Source organism: Durotheca rogersii, assembly GCF_024521655.1.
Source record: "Durotheca rogersii strain YMJ 92031201 chromosome Unknown GGS23scaffold_3, whole genome shotgun sequence".
Taxonomy (NCBI): domain Eukaryota; kingdom Fungi; phylum Ascomycota; class Sordariomycetes; order Xylariales; family Xylariaceae; genus Durotheca; species Durotheca rogersii.
In genome coordinates this window covers 958,864-978,587 of record NW_026251234.1, presented here as the reverse complement: position 1 = coordinate 978,587, position 19,724 = coordinate 958,864, and the positions used below count along the sequence as shown (strand labels likewise).

The 19,724-nt window shown below is 48.0% G+C and overlaps 4 protein-coding genes across 4 annotated transcripts; 2 read left to right on the top strand and 2 right to left on the bottom strand.

Moving 5' to 3' along the window:
- Nucleotides 1-72: 72 nt before the first annotated feature.
- GGS23DRAFT_551385 (ARM repeat-containing protein) lies at nucleotides 73-7,078 on the bottom strand. Its single transcript, XM_051515347.1, has 3 exons — nucleotides 6,504-7,078; nucleotides 6,053-6,233; nucleotides 73-5,967 (listed from the first exon to the last, which is right to left on the bottom strand). The coding sequence occupies exons 1-3, from the start codon at nucleotides 6,673-6,675 to the stop codon at nucleotides 618-620; spliced, it is 5,703 nt and encodes a 1,900-aa protein (XP_051375351.1). The 5' UTR covers nucleotides 6,676-7,078; the 3' UTR covers nucleotides 73-617.
- Nucleotides 7,079-7,549: 471 nt separating this feature from the next.
- GGS23DRAFT_615197 (uncharacterized protein) lies at nucleotides 7,550-8,178 on the top strand (the record flags this gene model as incomplete). The annotated part of the gene is made up of 3 exons (XM_051520704.1): nucleotides 7,550-7,758; nucleotides 7,863-8,094; nucleotides 8,160-8,178. Exons 1-3 carry the CDS (start codon nucleotides 7,644-7,646, stop codon nucleotides 8,176-8,178), a joined length of 366 nt encoding a protein of 121 aa, XP_051375350.1. The 5' UTR covers nucleotides 7,550-7,643.
- Nucleotides 8,092-9,735, bottom strand: GGS23DRAFT_280490 (deoxyhypusine hydroxylase). The gene is made up of 2 exons (XM_051512549.1): nucleotides 8,955-9,735; nucleotides 8,092-8,865 (listed from the first exon to the last, which is right to left on the bottom strand). Exons 1-2 carry the CDS (start codon nucleotides 9,422-9,424, stop codon nucleotides 8,355-8,357), a joined length of 981 nt encoding a protein of 326 aa, XP_051375349.1. The 5' UTR covers nucleotides 9,425-9,735; the 3' UTR covers nucleotides 8,092-8,354.
- A 367-nt stretch (nucleotides 9,736-10,102) lies between these two features.
- Nucleotides 10,103-11,504, top strand: GGS23DRAFT_551381 (pyridoxamine 5'-phosphate oxidase). The gene is made up of 2 exons (XM_051515346.1): nucleotides 10,103-10,561; nucleotides 10,624-11,504. Exons 1-2 carry the CDS (start codon nucleotides 10,396-10,398, stop codon nucleotides 11,337-11,339), a joined length of 882 nt encoding a protein of 293 aa, XP_051375348.1. The 5' UTR covers nucleotides 10,103-10,395; the 3' UTR covers nucleotides 11,340-11,504.
- Nucleotides 11,505-19,724: the final 8,220 nt, after the last annotated feature.

The window sequence follows — 19,724 nt, the reverse complement described above, 5'->3', positions numbered from 1 at the left end:
TGCTAGCTCGGCTCCAATAGACAGGACGCGAGGGCTTTACCAGACAGACACAATAAAAACCCCGTCTTCATCTGTCCCAAAAGAAATCGCCATGTCTGTGCGGGTATTCAACCCCATTATCAGGGTAGCTCGATTGGTTAGCTAAGTAGGCCTGGCTGGCTGCCTACTCTGTGCAACTGGATGCTGCTTGCAGCGCGTCACTGCATTGTCAGCCAACGCCACCTCCTCCTCTAGCATACATGGGTAGGTAGAAAACAAGCAGTGCGTGAAGCGAGGTATCATTGTGGAATGAGGAAAAAGAAGGCGAAAAACGAAGCGGCAAAGCAACCGGTAGATCGACCCATTTCACCATTCTCGCCTCCCTCCACGGGCCTACATCCTCGTGAGCGTGTTCTCCGTGAAATCATAGGGATCGGGTCGATTTCCCCCCTGCCCCCTCCCCTCCCCTCAAACGCCTGATTCCATGCTTTTCAGATCTTGCTTCTGCTACGCCGAGCAGCAATGCATCCCCATTACCTCTCTCTATTGTTCTTTGTACCTCGCACCGATGCCGTCATCCGATAGCTACAGCCGTTTGATCACGGTTGAAATTAGGCCTGTATCGCTGAATGCCGTAATTAGATCCATTCCATCTCCCCATCTAGATCCGCCTCTACCGCTTCCACACTTTGCTTTCTAGGTCGGCCCCGGGGTCGCGGTTTTGAGTTGGATCGTGCCCGCTTTCTCCGGCCGCTGGAATGATTTCCTGCCTTCCTCTTGCGTCCGCGCGGGTCAGGTGTAGCCGCATCCTCGTTCTCCTCCGCATCTGGAGTCGTTGGCTCTCCTTCGAACTCAAATCCCTCCTCTTCGTCTACGACTTTCACTTCGCTGTCCACGTTGAGAAGTTCCACAAAGGTCCGGCATTGTTGCATCATATGCTCTGGCGTATCTAACGCGGACATGATTTTGGCAATGTCGTCCCAGACCTTGTCCCCGGTAACACCTTGAACTTTGACGGGGGCCTTGGTGAGGTCCTTAGGGGCGCCTTTACCCTTGCCCTCGCGCCGACCAGAGCTGAGTCCGTACAATCGGCGTAGATATGTGCGGACCTCCCAGAGAGCCAGCAGGATTAACGCGCCGGCCGTCAATTGAGCGAGCCGTTGATGATCCACGGTAGGTATTTCAGGAGCCGGAGGTTGCTCTTCGCCGCCTGCAAGTTGCTGGGAGATCGAGGCCGGATCCATGCGCACCTGGAAAATCTCAGACTCGATGGTCTGGGCGATGCCGGATCCCGTCCCAGTTACCATCTTTTCCATCGCTGTCACCGTAACTTGCAGCTCGCCAACAGTAACGAACTCAAAGAAGGCGAGGTTCTCGATTATGAAGCGGGAAAATTCGACGTGCGGGCATACCCCTTGATCTACCTGTAGCTTCCCAGGATCGAAGTCTATCTGACCGACAAGCTTCTCGATGAATCTGGTACGATTCTTGGATTTGCTAATCTTGAGAACTTCTACAAGCTGGTGGAGTTTTGACGTGAACGGGTTCTCAGTCGCGCCCCGTGGGTCCTTGATGATGTCGCGTTGATATTGGAATGCTGACTGAATAGCTTTGGCGTATTCCCTCTCGAGAACGCTCTCGTATTTCTCGTGGAGTGCTCTATGTTCGTGGTACGCAAGCTCTGAGATCTTGAGGACCGGGCAAGTTTCGAGGGTGATAAGCGTGACCCCAGTCTCCTTCGGGTGCACCAACCCTTGCCGATTGATGCTTGCCAACACCTCCATGGCCAGAAAAGCGTGGTCGTCGTAGGTTGCAAGGGTTATGCGCGTAATGTCTTTGAGAAACCGTTGCGTGGTGGCACTTGCCACGTCGTCGAAACTGGTGCTGCCCATAACCTTCAAATCCCTCTTGACCGGTTCCTTTCCGACAGCCGCTGACGAGGCCGCCTGTTCCGATCGCTGTTCCTCTACTAGAAGAAACTCTTTGAAGGATCGGAGGATCATTGACTCCAACGCCGGGACCCGCTCGTCGAAGGCCTGCTGGAATGTTGTATATACATTGACAGAAACGTAGTTTCTAGGGTTAGACTGGCAGATGAGCCCGATGGCATCTAGTGCTGGACGTCTCACATCTGTCGGTTGGGAAGGGCTCGCAAACGGAACAAGAACATCCACCATAAGTTTCGAAACGGAACCTTTCCACTTCGGCAAGCTAGGCTCGGACTTGAACCGTTCTTCGTGGCTATCCAGGTTGCAGTGTTTCCCAATCATCCCGACGATGAGGGAGTACCGATCGAATTGCCTAATCTTGGTCCGGTCTAGGGGTCCCTTTCCGTTCACCGCCTGTATTCCCTTGAGACACGACACGGCAAGGCGGGCAAGGGGTTCCGATGTTTGGAGTAGTTCGCTGATGATCCATAGGCACGCGACAACGTCGTCGAGAAGCGCTCTGGTGACCTTCGAAGTAGCAGGCATGAGAACCTTCCGGACATCAGCGAGGAACTTGGAATGCACGCTAGACACTTGCGGCAGAACGCGACGGTAGATGACGACAACAGCCCTCGAAACTGCTAAATCTTCACTTGTGCTGACGCTGGCGATGTGAGGCTCCAGTTGTCTAATCTGCTCAAAGGTGAATAGTTTGGGGTCGGCCTTGGCAAAAATCATGAGGACTTGAAAGGCGTCTCTGCTGGTCGGAATCGACGGGTCGTCGGAATCGGGACTGCTGATGAGGTCTACGAGGTTTGCGACCAGCCTCGTGCAGACCCGGGAATTGGCTTCGGCAAGCTTGGAATCAGGCGAAAGTATCGTTTGGAACACCTTGTCGAGGACAAAGGCGGTATTTCCGAGTCTGACAGTCTGCACCATAAGGGCGACGTGGTCGGTCAGAGATTGCTTAAAAGCGACAGAATCGTCGTCCTTGTAGAAAGGGGATATCCAGACTTCCTCTATCATCTGTTTCGCAAGGTCTCGCACGCCCTCATCTGGATCCTGCGTGCGGTGGAGCAATCCGTTTGCAATGGTGCTTCGAACCTCCTTACTCTCGTTGCCTAGGTATATATCCCTAGCCAGCTTCATCGCTCTCTTTCGCACACCTAATCCCGAATCAACAAATCTTTGAAGGACCGTCGGCGTCATCCTCTCTTCTAGCCTAGGACGCATGCTCATACATTTCCCGATGAGGCCCAGCGCTGAATCGCGTACCTGAGGCGAGGAGTCGCTGGAACACTGTAGGATTAGCTGAATGAAGACGCTGTCGCCGTCGAGGATTGTCGGGTCAGTATCGAGTACGAGGTTGATGCTCTTGAGACTACGACTGCGCACGGTTGCTTGGTCCGTAGTCATAGACCCCATGAGCACGTTCAGGATATTTTTAAACGACGCGCAGAAGCTGGACCTAAGCAAGATGGTCGAGTGGGAGAGCTTCGCGTGTCCCGAGGCAACCGACTTGAAGCTGTATTCTCTAGAAAGCCACTTCGGATCTTCGATCATATTGCGGAGGCGAAACGCGACCCTTCCCAGCTCCGCGTCTCGTTCTTCCGAGACCTCGCTCGAGTTAGAATCATAGGCGACGCAAACCTGCGAGCCCCAATCCGTTATGAGATACGATATGGCGCCTTTGAGATAGGGATCGTCTCCTAAACGATCCTGCAGGTACTCTAGAACGACGCGGTAAGGACCTAGCCAGCTAATAGTCTTCTCCATCGACATGTTGCCCTCGAGAACATTGAGGGTCAGGTCGGCTAGCCACCGACCAAGCTCATCCGTGTCTCCCCCCTCGTAATTGGCGGCGCTCTTTCGGACGTGAGATCTTAACCTCGAGATGGCCGCCGCCATGACACCCAGGAGCTCCAGTGCCATATTTCTTGCCGGCGCCGCATTCTTATCGCCGTCTACTTGCTGAAACATCATGTACATGGTGAGCCGAAGCAGTAACTCTGCGGCGGGCCAATCGGGGGAGTCCAGGCAAGTCGTGAAATCTTCGATAAACAAGTCCAACAAATTTCGATACGGTGTGTCTCCAGACTTGGTGGACTTCAATGCGCGCTTCACTATGAAATTGACGACGTAAGTGGCGTTCCGGTAGGCACCGTCGGAAAGCGATTTTGCAAGAGTTTGCAATTCCTGGATAGCAGTCGAATTGTGAATCGCTGCGTGATCCTCCGTCTTAATCGTATAAAAAACTTCCGCTCTGGCATTGGTATCCTCGGCGGCATCGGAATGTCCGCTACCTTCCTCCAAGGACTGCATCATCCGACCGCGAAGTTTTTCTTTGTGATCGTCGACTTTCCCGGCGCTGGCTTGGATCAATCGCATGATGAGAGCCGAGACCGGCTGAATACTCTTCCCTTCCGAAAGCTTGAACTGCCTCGCGCTCTGCTTACCGATAGGTAGCTTCTCAAGAGATGTTAGGATTTCATTGAAGATGCCCTCTCTTTGCGCTGGATTCATGAGGAAGATGTGAGATAACACGTTCATGGCGACCAGTCGAAGGGCATCGAACTTTTGAATGCCGACCACCGAATCCTTTTCGCTATGCGCATTCTCAACAAAAATTAGGCCAGATGCGACGAATTCTAGGGTATTGACGACAGTTTCGGAGAGGTCGATGCTTGTTATTAGATCCGACATGAGAGAGAAGAGCTTCTGGCAAGTAGTGAATAGAGTACCGATAGCCTTTCTGTGTGTTGTAAGGAGGCGGAACAAGTTGCTGGTAGGACCGGTGCTCCGCATCTCAGCTGTAGGGATGATGATATCCCCAATGACATTTCTGAAGAGGCTTAGCCCTCGTTGTATCAGATCTTCGGAATATATCTGTTTCTCTTCTCGACCGCCACACATGATGCGGAGCGATGTGCGGGCGGCTTTCAGTCCGGTTTCGATGTCACGAAGTTGCTGCACCCAAAATCCGACCTCAGTCTCGCCCCAGGTCTCGTCCAGCTTGAAATCCAGCGTATCGGCGTGCTTCAGGGAGCCCTCGCTCAGGCTCTGGATCCGAAGGAGGTCATCCAGAGGCGCCTGTCGGAAACATCCGAGGTCGATAGCCCTGTTTATTTGCCTTTGCGCTTTATCATGCGCAGCTATCGTCATGGTGGGTTCCTGCTCATTCGTCAACACGACCAGATGCGACGCGACATTCTGTCCGTTAGACAGGTAGCTCTCGGCGGTAAATATCTCTTGGAGGCATCTACGTAAGTCCGTAAAAGCGGCGTTGGCGAGCTCGCGCTGGTTGAGCTCGCCGCCGAGGGGGTCTTCATAATCATCATGGGAGGCATGCTTCCTTTTCGTAGATAGATGTGTCGGAGTATCAGGCGACTCAGGAACTACGACGAATTCGTCTTTATCGAAGCTCGCTGCAGGCAATTCAATACTAATGCTAGCCAGTCTGCGAGCTGCCGACGATGGAGTAGATTGTTTCCTATCCGCTAAGGGTTCGGGCACCCCCAGCACTTCCGATTTGGGTGTGACGGCCCGCAAGGGTTGCGGCGTCTCGGATGACACTTTAGTCATGGATGGAGGAGATGCGTGCGAGACCGGGAGAGCGGGTGCTTTTGGCGTGACCACTAAGTCGGCGAGTGAGACTGTCTGAGACGGAACATGTGGAGCTGGGGAGGGCGGAGCGGGAGATCGTGCCGACGCATACACGGAAGCCGCCGCATCTAGCTCCTTTCGCGTGGGCAAGTGTATCTCGATCCGAGACTTATTTTGAGCCACCGCCTGGAGATTCGAAGTGGCAACAGGGTTATGCTTGACGACTTTTGGTGGTTCTTGCCGGCGCACCTTGGGCGACGCTCCCTTAGCAACTCGAGGAGACATTGCGTGACCGTTTAGAGTGGAAGCGCTCGAAGCATCGGGGGGAGGATGGCGGGCAGATCCACCGGTACTCTCGTAGACCAGCTTCGCAAAAGGTGATATCCCGTCAGCGAGGCTTCTCGAGGGTTTAGAGGCTAGCACGGAGGAGCCCGTCCTAGGCGCAGTCTTGAACTGGCTATCATAACGCTCCGTTAGCACTGGATGAGCATAGCTTGAAATCTCCCCCCGCTGCCAAGGTGTAGTTAACGATAGGCGCTCACAATTGGGTGATTTTGTCGGGTCTGAGCAAGTGCTGCACGAACTCGAGGCTTTCCTCGACACGCTTAGACGGTGTAGAATTCTCGGCCTCCTTATTCAAAGCATCATAGTCCTCACGCGAGACGAGGTCGGCAAGTGAAGGTGCCAGGGGACCTGAGCCTATGGTCGGGTTGTTGATGATATCTGCAACAGGTTGTAGAAGTTCTCGTCAGCTCCAGGCCATCTGCAAGCGTGCGCGGCAAGGCTAGACAGGCAGGCGCGAACGGGAAGGGGACAGAAACAAACAAGAAACGAAGCACGAGAGAAGGAGGCCACGACCGAGGGGGGGGCGGGAATGCGTTCGACGACGTCTGAGCACGGAGCAAGAAGCGGAAGGCACCGGTAACGGCACCGGTAACGGCACCGGCAACGGCGCCAACGTCGAGAGCCGGAGCGCTGGAGAACTGGGCTTACCTGGTTCGAAGGGGAACACCGAGGTGAATGGCGTGTACGGGAGCGCCTCGGTTAGTGTGAAGGGCTTCGAGCCGTCCTGCTGTTGGTACGCACTGCCTGCCGGCTGCGGGTAGGCCTGCCGGTCGAACTGAGGCGCGATGCCATTCTGAGGGCCGGGCTGCAGGTTTGCCATGGTAGATAGCCTCGAACGGCGGAGCCACGATACTGTTGGTTTCCCGCTGTGGTCAACTCGGACCAACTACCTCATTGCATTTGCCTTCCGGTCTGCACAGATGGGCGGGATGGAGCACCAGAGCATAAGCGCGAGTCGTTCCATGCGCTGCGCGGGACGGGGGCAAGCTTTGATGGATGTCCGAGGGCCGACGCGCGCGACGGTTGGGGGAGAAGGGTCGGTCAGCTAGGGCAGCTTGGTCGGGCTCATGGGCGCGTAGGATGAAGGTGATTTAGAGAGGGGGGACGGGAGTTGGCGAGCGTCAACTGCGAACCTGGGGAGGTTAACCTATGGGGAATCAGCGACGGGACAACGCGATGGGTGAATAGGCAAGATGGATTAGGATCGATGGCCAAGGCAAGCCCCAGCCTAGCCAGCCGTACCGTAGCAACAATAGCAGTAGCGACCATGCCTTATGCAGCCAGCCTTACGTAACACGGTAGCTAAATCCTAATGTCCGTTGGCACCTTGTTCGAAACATCGGAGCCAAGTACCATTGGGAAGTACCTGCGCATGTAGAGTAACCTCTGCACGATACATGTAGATATACCTCCTAGCACCTCCGTCCGAGGCTATGCACAAGCAGGTACCTGTCTCCTACATCAAGATACCTCCTACTTACCCACCTACCTAGGTAGGTACCTGCCTCATGTGAGACATTCTTATCGATACCTAACATTTGAATCAAAATAGATTACCCGCACGGCAGGTACGTGTACTCATATTGCATTCTTCTTTTCTCAAGGCCGTCGCCTTTTGTTTCCTACGTCAGTTACATCTACACCACCAAACTTATGGATTCATGCCGTTCTGATATCCCAGCTTAGCAATGAAACATTATCCTTTTCCCAATTGAACTAAACTCCAAAATAACCCCCCGGAGAACCTTTCGGGGAAACCTCCATTGCGTCTCTCTCTAACCCGCAACCATGGCAGCGATCGGCTCCCTCGTGTTCTGCACCGACTGCGGAAATCTTCTCCCCGTCTCCAAAGGAAACGTTAAGAATATGCTGCATTGCGAATGTTGCGGCGCCGACAATAGGGGTTCGTCTTTATCGAGTCTCACCCACATCCATACACAACGCCCTTGGTCCCCGTGATGGCGCGGGCGCATACATAGAACTGACCTGGTGGTTATCTGTTGGCAGACACAGCGTCCAAAACAACCGTCACACGAAGCAAACCCTCCGACTTCCCTTCCCTACTTCGCCAGAAACTCTCCATCGTTCAATCGGTCGAGCGGCACAAAGTTCAGACAGAAGCCACCGCGACCGAGACGTGCCGAGAGTGCGGGCGCAGCGAAGTCAGATATTCAGCGGTGCAACTGCGCAGCGCCGATGAAGGCAGCACCATCTTCTACACCTGCGAATGTGGCCACAAGTATGTCCCTGTCTCCCTTCGTTGTCGGCAGCGGGCCGGGGCTAATTGTGAAATTTTACGAATAGGTGGAATACCAACAATTGATATGTGTTCTCCAGAGTGGAATTCCCCGTAGATTTTCCCAGATAGCGATTATGCCGTCGGTTACGAACGATGTGAAATAAAATCGTGCCAACTTTTTTTAAAAAGTATCCTCCCGCCCATCAATCCGGATGAAACGCCAGTTTATCAGCAACCTATACCTCTCCTGCTCCGCCTTCCTACGCCACTACTTTCGGCACGTTGGGTATCAGCGCATACTCCGCCTGGTCCGATTGCTCGTAATCGGCCATATCCAAGGCGACAATGACGCTCTCGCGCACGACCTTCTCCTCGTCGTGGAGGAATCGCTTCAAGATTTCTTCGACGCCTTCCTCCTCGCCGAGACTTCCGAGCGCCTCCGCCGCTTCGTGTCGAACCATGCTAGCCTCCTCGACGTTGCTCAGTGCAGCAGCGAGAGCTGGGATCGAGGCGGGGTGAGAGAGCTGACCGAAGACGAAAGCGATCTCGTGACGGAAAAGGGCCGAAGAGTCAGCAAAACCCTTTGCTAAGGCATGTACGGCGGGAACAGCAGTCGGCAGGTCCGGCGGTGATGCGAGGTCGCGGAGCGCGAACATGGCGCGGTACCTGAGGAAGAGAGGCAGGTTTGCGTCCATGAGGGTCTCCTCTAGGTCTGGGACTGTTTGCTCGGAGTTAGGCATCGGAGGAGCCGGATCTACCGAGGCGAAATCGCTATCGTAAAAAAAAAATATTACATTTCAAATTAGTGCTTATGGATTTCCCGCGGGTTGTCCAGTTCAAGAGTATGTGAAATCGCGTACCTCTGGCGTAGCTTCTCAGCCTTGCGTTGTTCCGAGTTTTCCCATTCAATTCGGTCAATCGCAATCTCGCAGGTCTCCTTGATGACGATGTCTTCGCCCTCGCGGTCCCGGAACTTGCGTAAAATGTCGAGGTTCCCGGCGTCACCCAGAGCCCCCAAAGCCTCGGCCGCCTCGTGGCGGCACATGGGATCTTCTTGCAAATCAGCAAGGACTTTCCGAAGATAAGGGACAGCCGCTAGGTTGGCAGACTGGCCGAGGCAGTAGGCCAGCTCATGCTTGAGCAGCGCAGACGGCGACGAGAAGGCGGCAGCGATGGCATCGATGGCTGCGAGAGCTTGGTCGCCGGTCTCGTGTCGCGAGAGGTGTTTGAGAGAGAAGAGGGCGCGAAATCGGACGGGTAGTGGGGTACTCTCGGAGCACAGAGACTCGCGAAGGGTCGCAATAGTCGCCAAACTGTCGGTGGAGGCCATGTCGGCGGGCAGGAATGAGAGAAAGACACCGAAATGTACCGCCGGCTTCTCATCCACATCCGGGTCTAGGTAGGAAGTGCCGGTCGAAATCGATAGGAACGGACGAACCGGGCGCAAGCAAGGACGCGAAGGGAAATAAATTTCAAGCTGAGGAAAAAACTAGGCGAGCCTGCTTTTGTTGGTCTGGCTATACCTACGTACTTTGTCGGCACCATGTGCGGCACCACATGCGATAACGGATAGCAGCTTAAATTCCCCTCATCCCCTCTACTACCTTGGGTACCCGCCTTAGGTACCTACCTAGCCCCTCCAATACAAGTACCTACCTAGGTATGTACATACATTGAGTGCCTCATACGTCAGGTGCAGTACCTGTAAGGTACCTCCATGATTGCATGCCAGCAAACAGCACACCGCATCGTCGTAGAGATCAAGGCATTACTGAGACGTAGCTACCCCACTCTATTTATGTCAAACCCCTCTCTATACTACTTCCTTCCTACCCTGACGGTCAGTGCCTATCTGGCCTAGTAGTGGGGGAGGAACCGGTGGGGACAATTAGGTGAGGCGCCTGCTTATAGCGGGCATCTAGGTGCTTACCGACCTACCTAGGTACCTACCTACTTAGGTACCTACCTCCCAAGGTGGGTGCCTGAGGTAGGCGATAGGAGAGGGACGCGTAGGTACCTATCATAGGAGATAGGTACGTTAAGTACCGCTAACCAAGTGCCCAATTTTAGGTACCTAGGGTGCCTCTGCTAACGCTAGGTAGGTATATCAGACTTTGAATAAGATGCAGTTATTCAGTCCACCTAACCTTACATAAGGCACCAACCCCTACTGGATTGGAAAGGAAGCAGGTACCTGAGTTTTACGCTGGAGAGGACCCAGGCTTAAGTACCCTAGCACCGAAGGAGGTCGGGCAAGCTCCACAGCCCGATCACACGGTAACATGATTTTCATCCTACCATATGAGCGACGCGGGCTCCCTTTCCAACCTGTCGTTCCTTTGTTTTGGTGAGGAAGGAAGCCGACTTGTCAGTCCGTACATCTGGATGACCCCAATTCTCCGAAATATATCAACGAGGGTGCGCCAGATGGCTTTGCATTCTGCAAGCGCCGGTAGTAAGCTCATCTGTACGTTGGGTCCTTGGCCCTCGCTACGGCTATCATGAATTCAACTGCTCACGGCTCGACAGTTGCGCCGGCGGGCACGGAGATCCGCGGACAAGCAGAGCAGTTCACCAAAGGCGTGTTAACTCGCTCAGATCTTGACCAGACATCGCCCATCCGCCAGTTTCACAAATGGTTCGCTGCCGCCCAGGAGTCCCATCTTGTGGAACACCCCGAGACATGTTGCCTATCTACCGCGTCGCTCCCGTCCGGCCGTGTCTCCTCCCGCATAGTCTACCTCAAGGAGTTGGACGACAAGGGCTTCGTGATTTACAGCAACTTCGGGACGAGCAAGAAAGCCGAGGACCTGGCCACAAATCCGTGGGCTAGCCTTACTTTCTGGTGGGAGACCCTCGAACGCCAGGTAAGAGTAGAGGGTCAAGCAAGCAGACTCACCCGCGAAGAGAGCCAGAAGTATTTCGACACCAGGGTTCGCGGTAGCCGGATTGGTGCTTGGTCGAGCCGCCAGAGTCAGGTCCTCCGGCCGGTCGAGGGCGATGCCGATGGCGAAGAGGACGACGGGCGGAAGGTTCTCGACGGATGGGTTGAAGAAACTGAGAAGCGGTTCGCAGGGGAAGAGAATATACCAGTACCCGACTTTTGGGGTGGCTTGAGGTTAATCCCCGAATCGATAGAGTTCTGGCAAGGCCGGCAGAACCGACTCCACGATCGGTTCGCCTACAACAAGAAGAAGTCGGCCGAAGGCATTGAGGCATGGTCGTTGGATAGGCTGAGCCCATAGATCTCATCGGGTCGAGTCGAAATATCCCCGCTACAATACGGAAACCAAGTAGAGGCAAGGTGAATTTTTCACTGGACTATCGTGACGATGCGTTTAAGTCATCATTCCTTGCCAATATCCATCGTAATCTTCTCAGGCCTCCCCCTCTTCCACCCCCAATGGTTCCCCAGACAGCCGTTCATGAACACAAAAGACAAGCCCGTGAAGTTCACGATCGCGCCATGATATCCAAGTTTGCGTGTAGCTATCACATATATTGGTCTTGTGGCGTTGATCGACCATACGATTGATCGATGATTCTTCAACCATGCCTCGTTAACGAATAAGTTCATCTTGATAACTCTGTCTGTCCATTGACTCCAAAAGGTACGGTACAGCTTACACCAACGAAATGAGCTGCACCCACTAGAAGCCACTCCGTCTACAGTCCCGGACGATACGCCGCCTACCATATCGACGTATGTCACCCAAAACGACCACGGGATCACGCCTCTCAGGTCAATAGACGCAAACTGCGAACCATTCAGCTCCTTTCCATGGCATAAATATGGATGCTACTGGACATACAGGCACCTTTCATTGCCTACTATGATATGCCGCATCACCTAGCCCCCTAATCTTATTTGTATTTACCACCCTATGGTGGCGTGTGACACAGTTTGATAGTCAGCAATGTGCCTTGATTTTGCCACCCTTTAAGTAGGCACTCGAAAGGTGCTACAAGACGCCCGATTCCCGATTCTCAGCTGTTGCTGATTCTAGACGGGAAGTACCGGATAGGGCTGGATAGGGCATCCGCCTACATTGTGACAAGGGGATATGCTTGGAATAGGTTTAATTTAACTAATAATTCTATAGGGGGTCTCTTTAGTCCTTATCCTTTCTTAGTTTTCCAGTCCCTTTCGCGTTTTAATATATTTCCTAAAGTACCTCCGTACCTTAGTACCTTGGTATTTTTAATACCGAAGTTATCCGTGGCTTATTTAGGACTTTCTTTAGTAGGTCGCCGAAGAAGCGACCCTAATGCCCGATATTATCCTCCTAATCTTTATGGCCTAATTATTAGGGTAGGATTTTATCCCCGTATAATACTATCTCCTCTCTTCGGAGGAGTTCGTCTTTAAGCGTAGTACCTAAGCTCGATAGTTAATAGGTTTATTAGGGTTTTATTAGTAGAATAACTTAACGGCTTCCTTCGTTTTTTCGGTAGTAAAGTACTCCTACGGTTCCTAAGTTTAGTAGCGCTTAGCCGGCTAGCCTTCTTACTTAACTAGGTACCTAACGACTTCTCCGGTTCTAGCGGAATCTAATACCTTATTTACCTCGTAATCTTCTGCCTCGATCGGGGCTACCTTTCGTAAGACCTAGTTAAGGTTAGGTAATTCCTAATTACTAACGCGGTAGGATTCGATAAGGGATACGTAAAAGGTACTATAAATGCGCTAGCCTTTCGGGAGCGTTAAGGTTACGGTAGTAAGCGAAACGACCTTCTAGATCTTAAAGGAACCGAGTATCTTCTTATTTATTTTTTTAGCCGGGCGTTTGGTTTTAATATTACGGGTATTTAATATAACGAGCTACCTTACTTTTAGGGTAGGTTCCGCTTTTTTATATTTATCCGCCTATCCTTTTATTTATTACCGTACTTTCTCTAAGTATTATTTAGCCTCGTTATATACCCTAGTTATTTAGTAAGTATAGAAGTTACTCCCGGGATTCTTAAGGGCGCTTAGTAAGGGATTATATACCGCTAGGTATTACCTATAGTTAGCGTAAAAAGGCGATATACCGGTAGTTATTAAAGCGGTATTATTATAAGCGAACTCGGTAGTAGGGAGTAAGCTTTCCTAGTCGCTTATTTCGTAATTTACGAAAACGCGTAAGTAGGCCTTTAGGACTTAGTTAAGTCTTTTCGTTTATCTATCCGTTTAAGGATAGAAGGCGGTACTTATTCTAGGTTTAATTTTAAGGAGCTTTAGAATATCCTTCTAAATATAAGAAATAAATCGCGAGTTTCGGTCGGAAATAATGTTTAAGGGGATCCTATATAGCCGCTAATAATTACGGATAAAGATAGGTATTAGGTCTTCGGCTTTTTTACCGTCCTTTTTTAGCGGAATAAAGTACGTTATTTTAGTAAAGGGATTTATAATAACCTATATAAAATCGTAACCGTTAAACATTAGTAAGTCCGTAATGAAGTTTATCGCGATTATTTATTACGGTTAGTAATATAGTTCTATAGGCTATAATAATTCGAACGGGGTATATCGAGGTACCTTATTTTACTAGTACTTACGATACTCCTTAACGAATTCCTTAATTATTACTTCTAGGTTAAGTTACTAAAAGTTTCGAATAATAAGTTCTATAGTTTTATTTATACTTATATATCCCGTTACTTTAATATCGTATTCCGATTTAATTACTTCTTATTATAAATCCTTAGGTATCTAGAGACGGTTTCGTCGGTAGAGAAGGTCCTTTTAGAGCTTTATTTCCTTACCGAGTAGTTTAATTAGTTAGGCTTAGTACTCCGGGTCCTATATAGCTATCGTTTTAACCTATTCGACGAATTCTAGGGTTTAAGCGGGTATTAGGATATTATTTAGTCGTACGCTAAAGAATATTACCGTAGGTAAGCCTGGATTTTTTAAAAAATGCTTTTCCTATAGGACCGTCGTTATCGGTTAATCTTTAGCTCCTCCTTTTTTAAGGCGATATTATAGTAGTTTCGATAAAATATCGGCCTTTTTATTTTACTTTCTTAGGCGGTAATATATTATAAAATAATACGAGGAGAGTTATTAAGCTTAGCGGGCTTATCGTCGATTTAATACCTTTACCGTAGTAAAGTACGTTAGGTTTTAATAGTTTAAGTATACTTTTATTTAATGTTAAGTACCTTCGAAATAATATCGCTACTTCTCGAATACGTTAACGATTATTAGTAACTCCTTATTATATATTTTATAATTTATTTCCGTTAGGGTAAGTCGTCTTAAGAAAAAGGCTACTGGTTTTAGTCTTCCTTTATCGTCTTTTTACGAAAGGATGGCCGAAATAATAAAATCCGAGGCGTCGGCTTTAACGATCGGGATTCGATTAGGATCGAAATATATAAGTACCGGGGCTTTCGTAAAGGTTTCCTTTAGTTTTTAAAAGGCCTTTTTTATTTCGATTTTCTATTTCCATAGCTTACGGTTTCCTTTATTCGCGCTAGTAATTAGCCTAGCTATACTTAAAAAGTCGCGTATAAATTTACGGTAGAAATTAGCGAACCCGATAAAGCTTTAAGAGTCCTTAAGTATAGCTAGGGTACGCTAATTAAGGATAGCTTCTACTTTATCCTTAGATATGGTAATACCCTTAGGGCTTATGTTATATCCTAAGAACTTAACTTCTTACGTTCGCTAGGTATATTTTTTTAGGGCTACCGCTAAATGGTTTTCTATAAGCCGTTTTAAGACTTCTTTAATTAATTTATTATATTCTTCTAACGTATTAATATAAATTAGGATATTATTTAAATAAACGATAACTCCGGCGTTTAGAAGGTCGCGGAAGATATAGTTTATTATAGCCTAGAAGGTAGCGGGGGCGTTAATTAATTCTATAGGTATAACTATATATTCGTATAGCTTATAACGTATTCTAAAGGCGGTTTTTTATTCGTCGCCCTCTTTAATCCGTACTATATAAAAGCTAAACTTTAAATTAATCTTAGTAAATTATCGTACCGTTTAGAATAAGTTCTATAGTTCGTTAATTAGCGGGATCGGGTATCGGACGGGTATTATAATTTTATTTAACCCCCGGTAGTTAGCTACCGGTTTTAAGGCGCCCGGGTCCTTCTTATTTATAAATATTATAGATACGCCGTAAGGGGCCTTGGATTTCCGGATTCTTTTTATAGCTATTATTTTATCGAGCTAGGGTTTTAAGGCGTTTAGTTATCGCCTACTTATAGCGTATAGGGGTTCCTACGGTAAGATAGTTCCCGGACGAAGCTCGATAGCGTAGTCTTACGGTTACCGATTAAGGAACCGTTATCCCGCTTCCTTAGTTATAATAGGGACGAAGTCGCGGAATTATTCGGGTACTCGTAATAAAGCGTCCTTTTCTCGCGTAGTTCTTATACGGATCGGCCGGAAGCGATAGTTCCGGTATCGGGGTAAGTTAAAATATAATCGTCCCTCCGTAAATAAACCCTAGGAAGGGTATTCCTTTATTTATTATTAGGGTAGGATAACGTCGACTTCTTTATTTAATTTGCTAACTTTTTAAGCGACGGGGTAAATATATTCGTAGTTACGAAGCTTTATTTCGTTTATATATTAAAGTTCTCCCGACGAGATTTTAAAGCCGTCGAATTTTATTAGTATTCTTAGCCTTAAGCGTTAATTAATAAGAAGGCGTAGCTACTCGACCTTAGCGGTATTAATTAAAGGTACTTCGTTACCGGTATCTAGTAGGACTTGTAAGGGGTATTCCTTTCTTTAATATTTTATTTATATTATATAAATAGGTCGTTTATCCGACCGGGATTTATTTTAATTACGTTAGGGAACTCGTAATTTCTTCGCTATTAATACTACTTTCGTTAATTCTAGCGCTCCGGGCCGTTTTATAGCCGTAATCTTTACGTTATTTTTATCGCCCCTTTCTTCCGTTAACGCTTACGGGGGGGCATTTAAAAATCCCGTTCTTTATCGGAATCGGATAGTTCTATAATACGGGAAAGAGTTTCCTCCTAACGTATAGTAGTATCGATTTTAGTTCTTTTATTAAGTAATAATTTAGGCTCCTTCCTTCTTCTTTTTCCCGATAAGATCTTCTTAGGTAGCGTAGGTAAGTTCCGTCCTTCTAAGTCCTTTTTTACGAAGTAAGCTAAGGTTTAATAATTATCCTTTCTATATCGTTAGTAGGCTTTCTTATCCTTCTTTCGTTAATCGATAGCGGCCTAGTTAATTCTAGCTAAAGCCTTTTTATTATTTATTTATCGTAAATCCTTAACCGGCGCGGGTTTCTTATTATCCTTACTTTTACGTTCGTTTACCGGTTAATTTAAGCGGGAACGAGTCTTTTTTACGGGTTACCTTTATTACTAGTCCGCTTTCGTATGCTCCTTTTACGAAGCGGACCTTCCTTTTCCCGAAATCCCTAGGTTAGCTATTATATTTTCGTAGATTTAGCTAGCTTTTTTAATTACTCTTAGAAAGGCTTCGTCGCTTTTAAGGATATTTCTTAGTCGTAAATAAACTAGCTTTATTATTTTATCGGGTAAAGTACGGGCGATATAATTTTAGAAGGTAGTTCCGGATTATTAAACGACGTCGTTAAGATTTATAAGTTCGGTAAGGTACTAGGAAACGTTTCCTTAATACTTAAGCTCTTATATTTTTTTGGAATTACGATATCGTTCGGCGGGGTCTTTAAATCGTTTTTAAAAGGCTTAGGAATACCTTACCTAAGTATTTACGATTATTAACCTCTTTACCTAGGCTAATCGTTATTAATATTAAAGCTAGGCCTTTTCGGTAAGTATCGATCTTATTTAGTTAATCTTTTAAACGTCCCGGGTAAAACTTTCTTTATAGGTTTTAAGGTAAGACTTAACCTTAATTTACTATAATCGGAACTTAGCTAAGTCCTTACCGTTATAAGCCGTAGGCTTAATAAGGTATACTAGGTTAGTCGTTACCGTAATACTTCGTCGATTATTTATAGCTTTAGTTTAGGCCCGAATTATACGTTCTTCGGCCGGGTCGAGAGGCTCTTAAGGTTCTTTAAAGGTACCGGATAGGCGTCGCGGCCTTTACGGGTTCCTAGATTTTAAGCCATTCGAATTATCGGAATTCCTTAGGTCTTTTAAGGTATTCCGCGGGGTCCTTAGCGGTTACGGTAGTCCCTACCCGGCTTTTCTTAATATAAAGGCTCCTACGGCCGTATTTTAAAAGCAGGCCCGCGCGCGTATAGCGGTACGTTTAGCCGCGGTATCTTATAGTACGCCGTCGGAAATAATTTCCCTTATTCTAGCCTCGCTATTAGTATATTTCCCGGTTAAGGCTATCGTAATACGGGTAGCCGGCGCGGGAATCGGTATCCTTACCTTTTAACTAGCTTCGATAATAATAGATTCGATATCCGTTAGCTTATTATTTAATCGTCGTTATTAGTATTTCTTAATTAAATTAATCGCGTAAGCCTTAAGGTCGTTCTTAATTAGCTAGGTTTTTTCCTTTATAGCCCCGGGAATAAGATATTCCTTACTAAGGATTTCGTTAATCTATTTATCCTTTTACGTAACTTAAGAGCTAACGTCCGTTATTAACTTATTATATTTCTCGCGTAATTAGGTTAAGGCTCGTTAGTTCTGGAATACGGCGTCTCGAAGTTAGTTTATAGCGGCCGTTCGTACTTTATTTTATCGGGTAAACTTAGCTACGGTTTCCTATACGTTTTATACGAAGTAGGTACTTTACTTTACGACCTACTTCTAGAACTCCTAGATCTATATCTTTATAGTTTAGATACCGGTAGCTTATATAGCCGTAGCGGTTTAGTAAAGCTATCGTAATTATTCGTATTACTCTTTTAAAATCGTACTTTACCGATGTCTTACGTCGATTTAATTAGTTAATATTACTAGGCTTTAATAGGCTTATTTTATTTACTTATATAAATTTACGATTTATTACGAAAGGTTTCGTATAACTACTCCTAAGTTCGCGATTTCCGGAGCATTAGTTATAACTACCTCGTATTCTTAAGGTTAGTATACTACGAGGGATTTATCGGTCGGTTCGGGGATTAATTTCGGCTAAGGCGCCGGGGTAGCTCGTTTAGCGTCTTTTGTTTTTAATTTTATTATTACGGCCTTTAATTTATTAATCGTAGCTATTATCTAGGCTACCTTCGTTATAGAGATCGACGCTAGCCCGGAGGTAGTAGTCCGCGGGAGTAGGAAGTCCTACGGTTCTTCCGTAGAAGGCTTAAACCGATCGGGTAGTAATAGTACCGAGGCGGCGGTTACGTAGGACGTAGGCTTAGGCGTAGGCTTTTCCTATTATTAATTTATAATAAAATTATAAGGTAAGAATAGTATAGAATTATTTATAATAAAGGGATATACTTAAAATAGGTTTAATTTAATTAATAATTCTATAGGAGGTCTCTTTAGTCCTTATCCTTTCTTAGTTTCCTAGTCCCTTTCGCGTTTTAATATATTTCCTAAAGTACTTCCGTACCTTAGTACCTTAGTATTTTTAATGCCGAAGCTATCCGTAGCTTATTTAGGACTTTTCTTGGTAGGTCGCCGAAGAGGCGACCTTAATACCCGATGTTATCCTCCTGACCTCTATAGCCTGATTATTAGGGCAGGGTTCCATCCCCGTGTGACATACATCCTCACTCCCATCTAGGAAATAATAATTGATCGAGACGAGAAGAGGGGAGGGGGGGGGATAAGAATAGTGAATATCGGCCAAGCTCCTAGGAAAACATCGAACATGTTGCTGAAGATCACGCCTAAAGCCAACTTTAGACCTCCTAATCCCGGGACTAGGACCCGGTGATGTTAGGGGTTTTCACATGATCGAATGTAAGACATGCTAACTAGAACCTCCACATTGAAAACACAGAGAAGGTCCATATTGCTCGCAACTCAACTTAGGTGAGGGTGTATTTATCACCTTTTGGATGTGTGTCTGGGGCCTTGCTGGGATCCGGAGATTCTATCCTGGGTGCAAGCCTTGCGTTTACGCCAGCAACTTTAAACATACTCCAGGGCAATAAGAAGCTAAGTATGTCTCCAATACCTATGGCAGCCAGCTCTTTGATCGGTGGCGCCAGGAAACCGCCTCGGTTGACTTAAAAGAGACAAGTTATCACAAGACAAATACAATAGGCGGTATGAGTGAGGGGATGGGAGAGTGATTGGATGTGCAGCAACGCCCATCTCTCGCCTCGACTACTTTGCTCAAGGGGATAGGTATTAAGTGGTTCATTACCTACCTCTCGGCGTAGGCGGCTGTCCTCAGGAAATCCCGTCCCGTTGCGTGTCCCCCCGGCCGGCCCAGTTGGAATTTGTGCAGGATGTTGCTGGTGGCCCTTACGCTTCTACACTGCCGTTGTCATCTCTACTTGCATAAGACCTACCGGTGAGAGCTACGAGCCGGGGATCGTGGAGCTAACTGAGGAGATGCGGCATACCGTTCTCCCTACACATTCATGCTACCCACGTGCGGGTTGGGTGTTGCGGCTTGGGCAGTCTTCCCGGTAACAGAGAGAGATGCCTGCTTGCTCGGAGTGCGGCGCCATAGGCTGGATGCTTCTCGACCTTGCTTTTGCGAGTCAAGCTGGTCCGTCGGCTTGGTGGGCTTT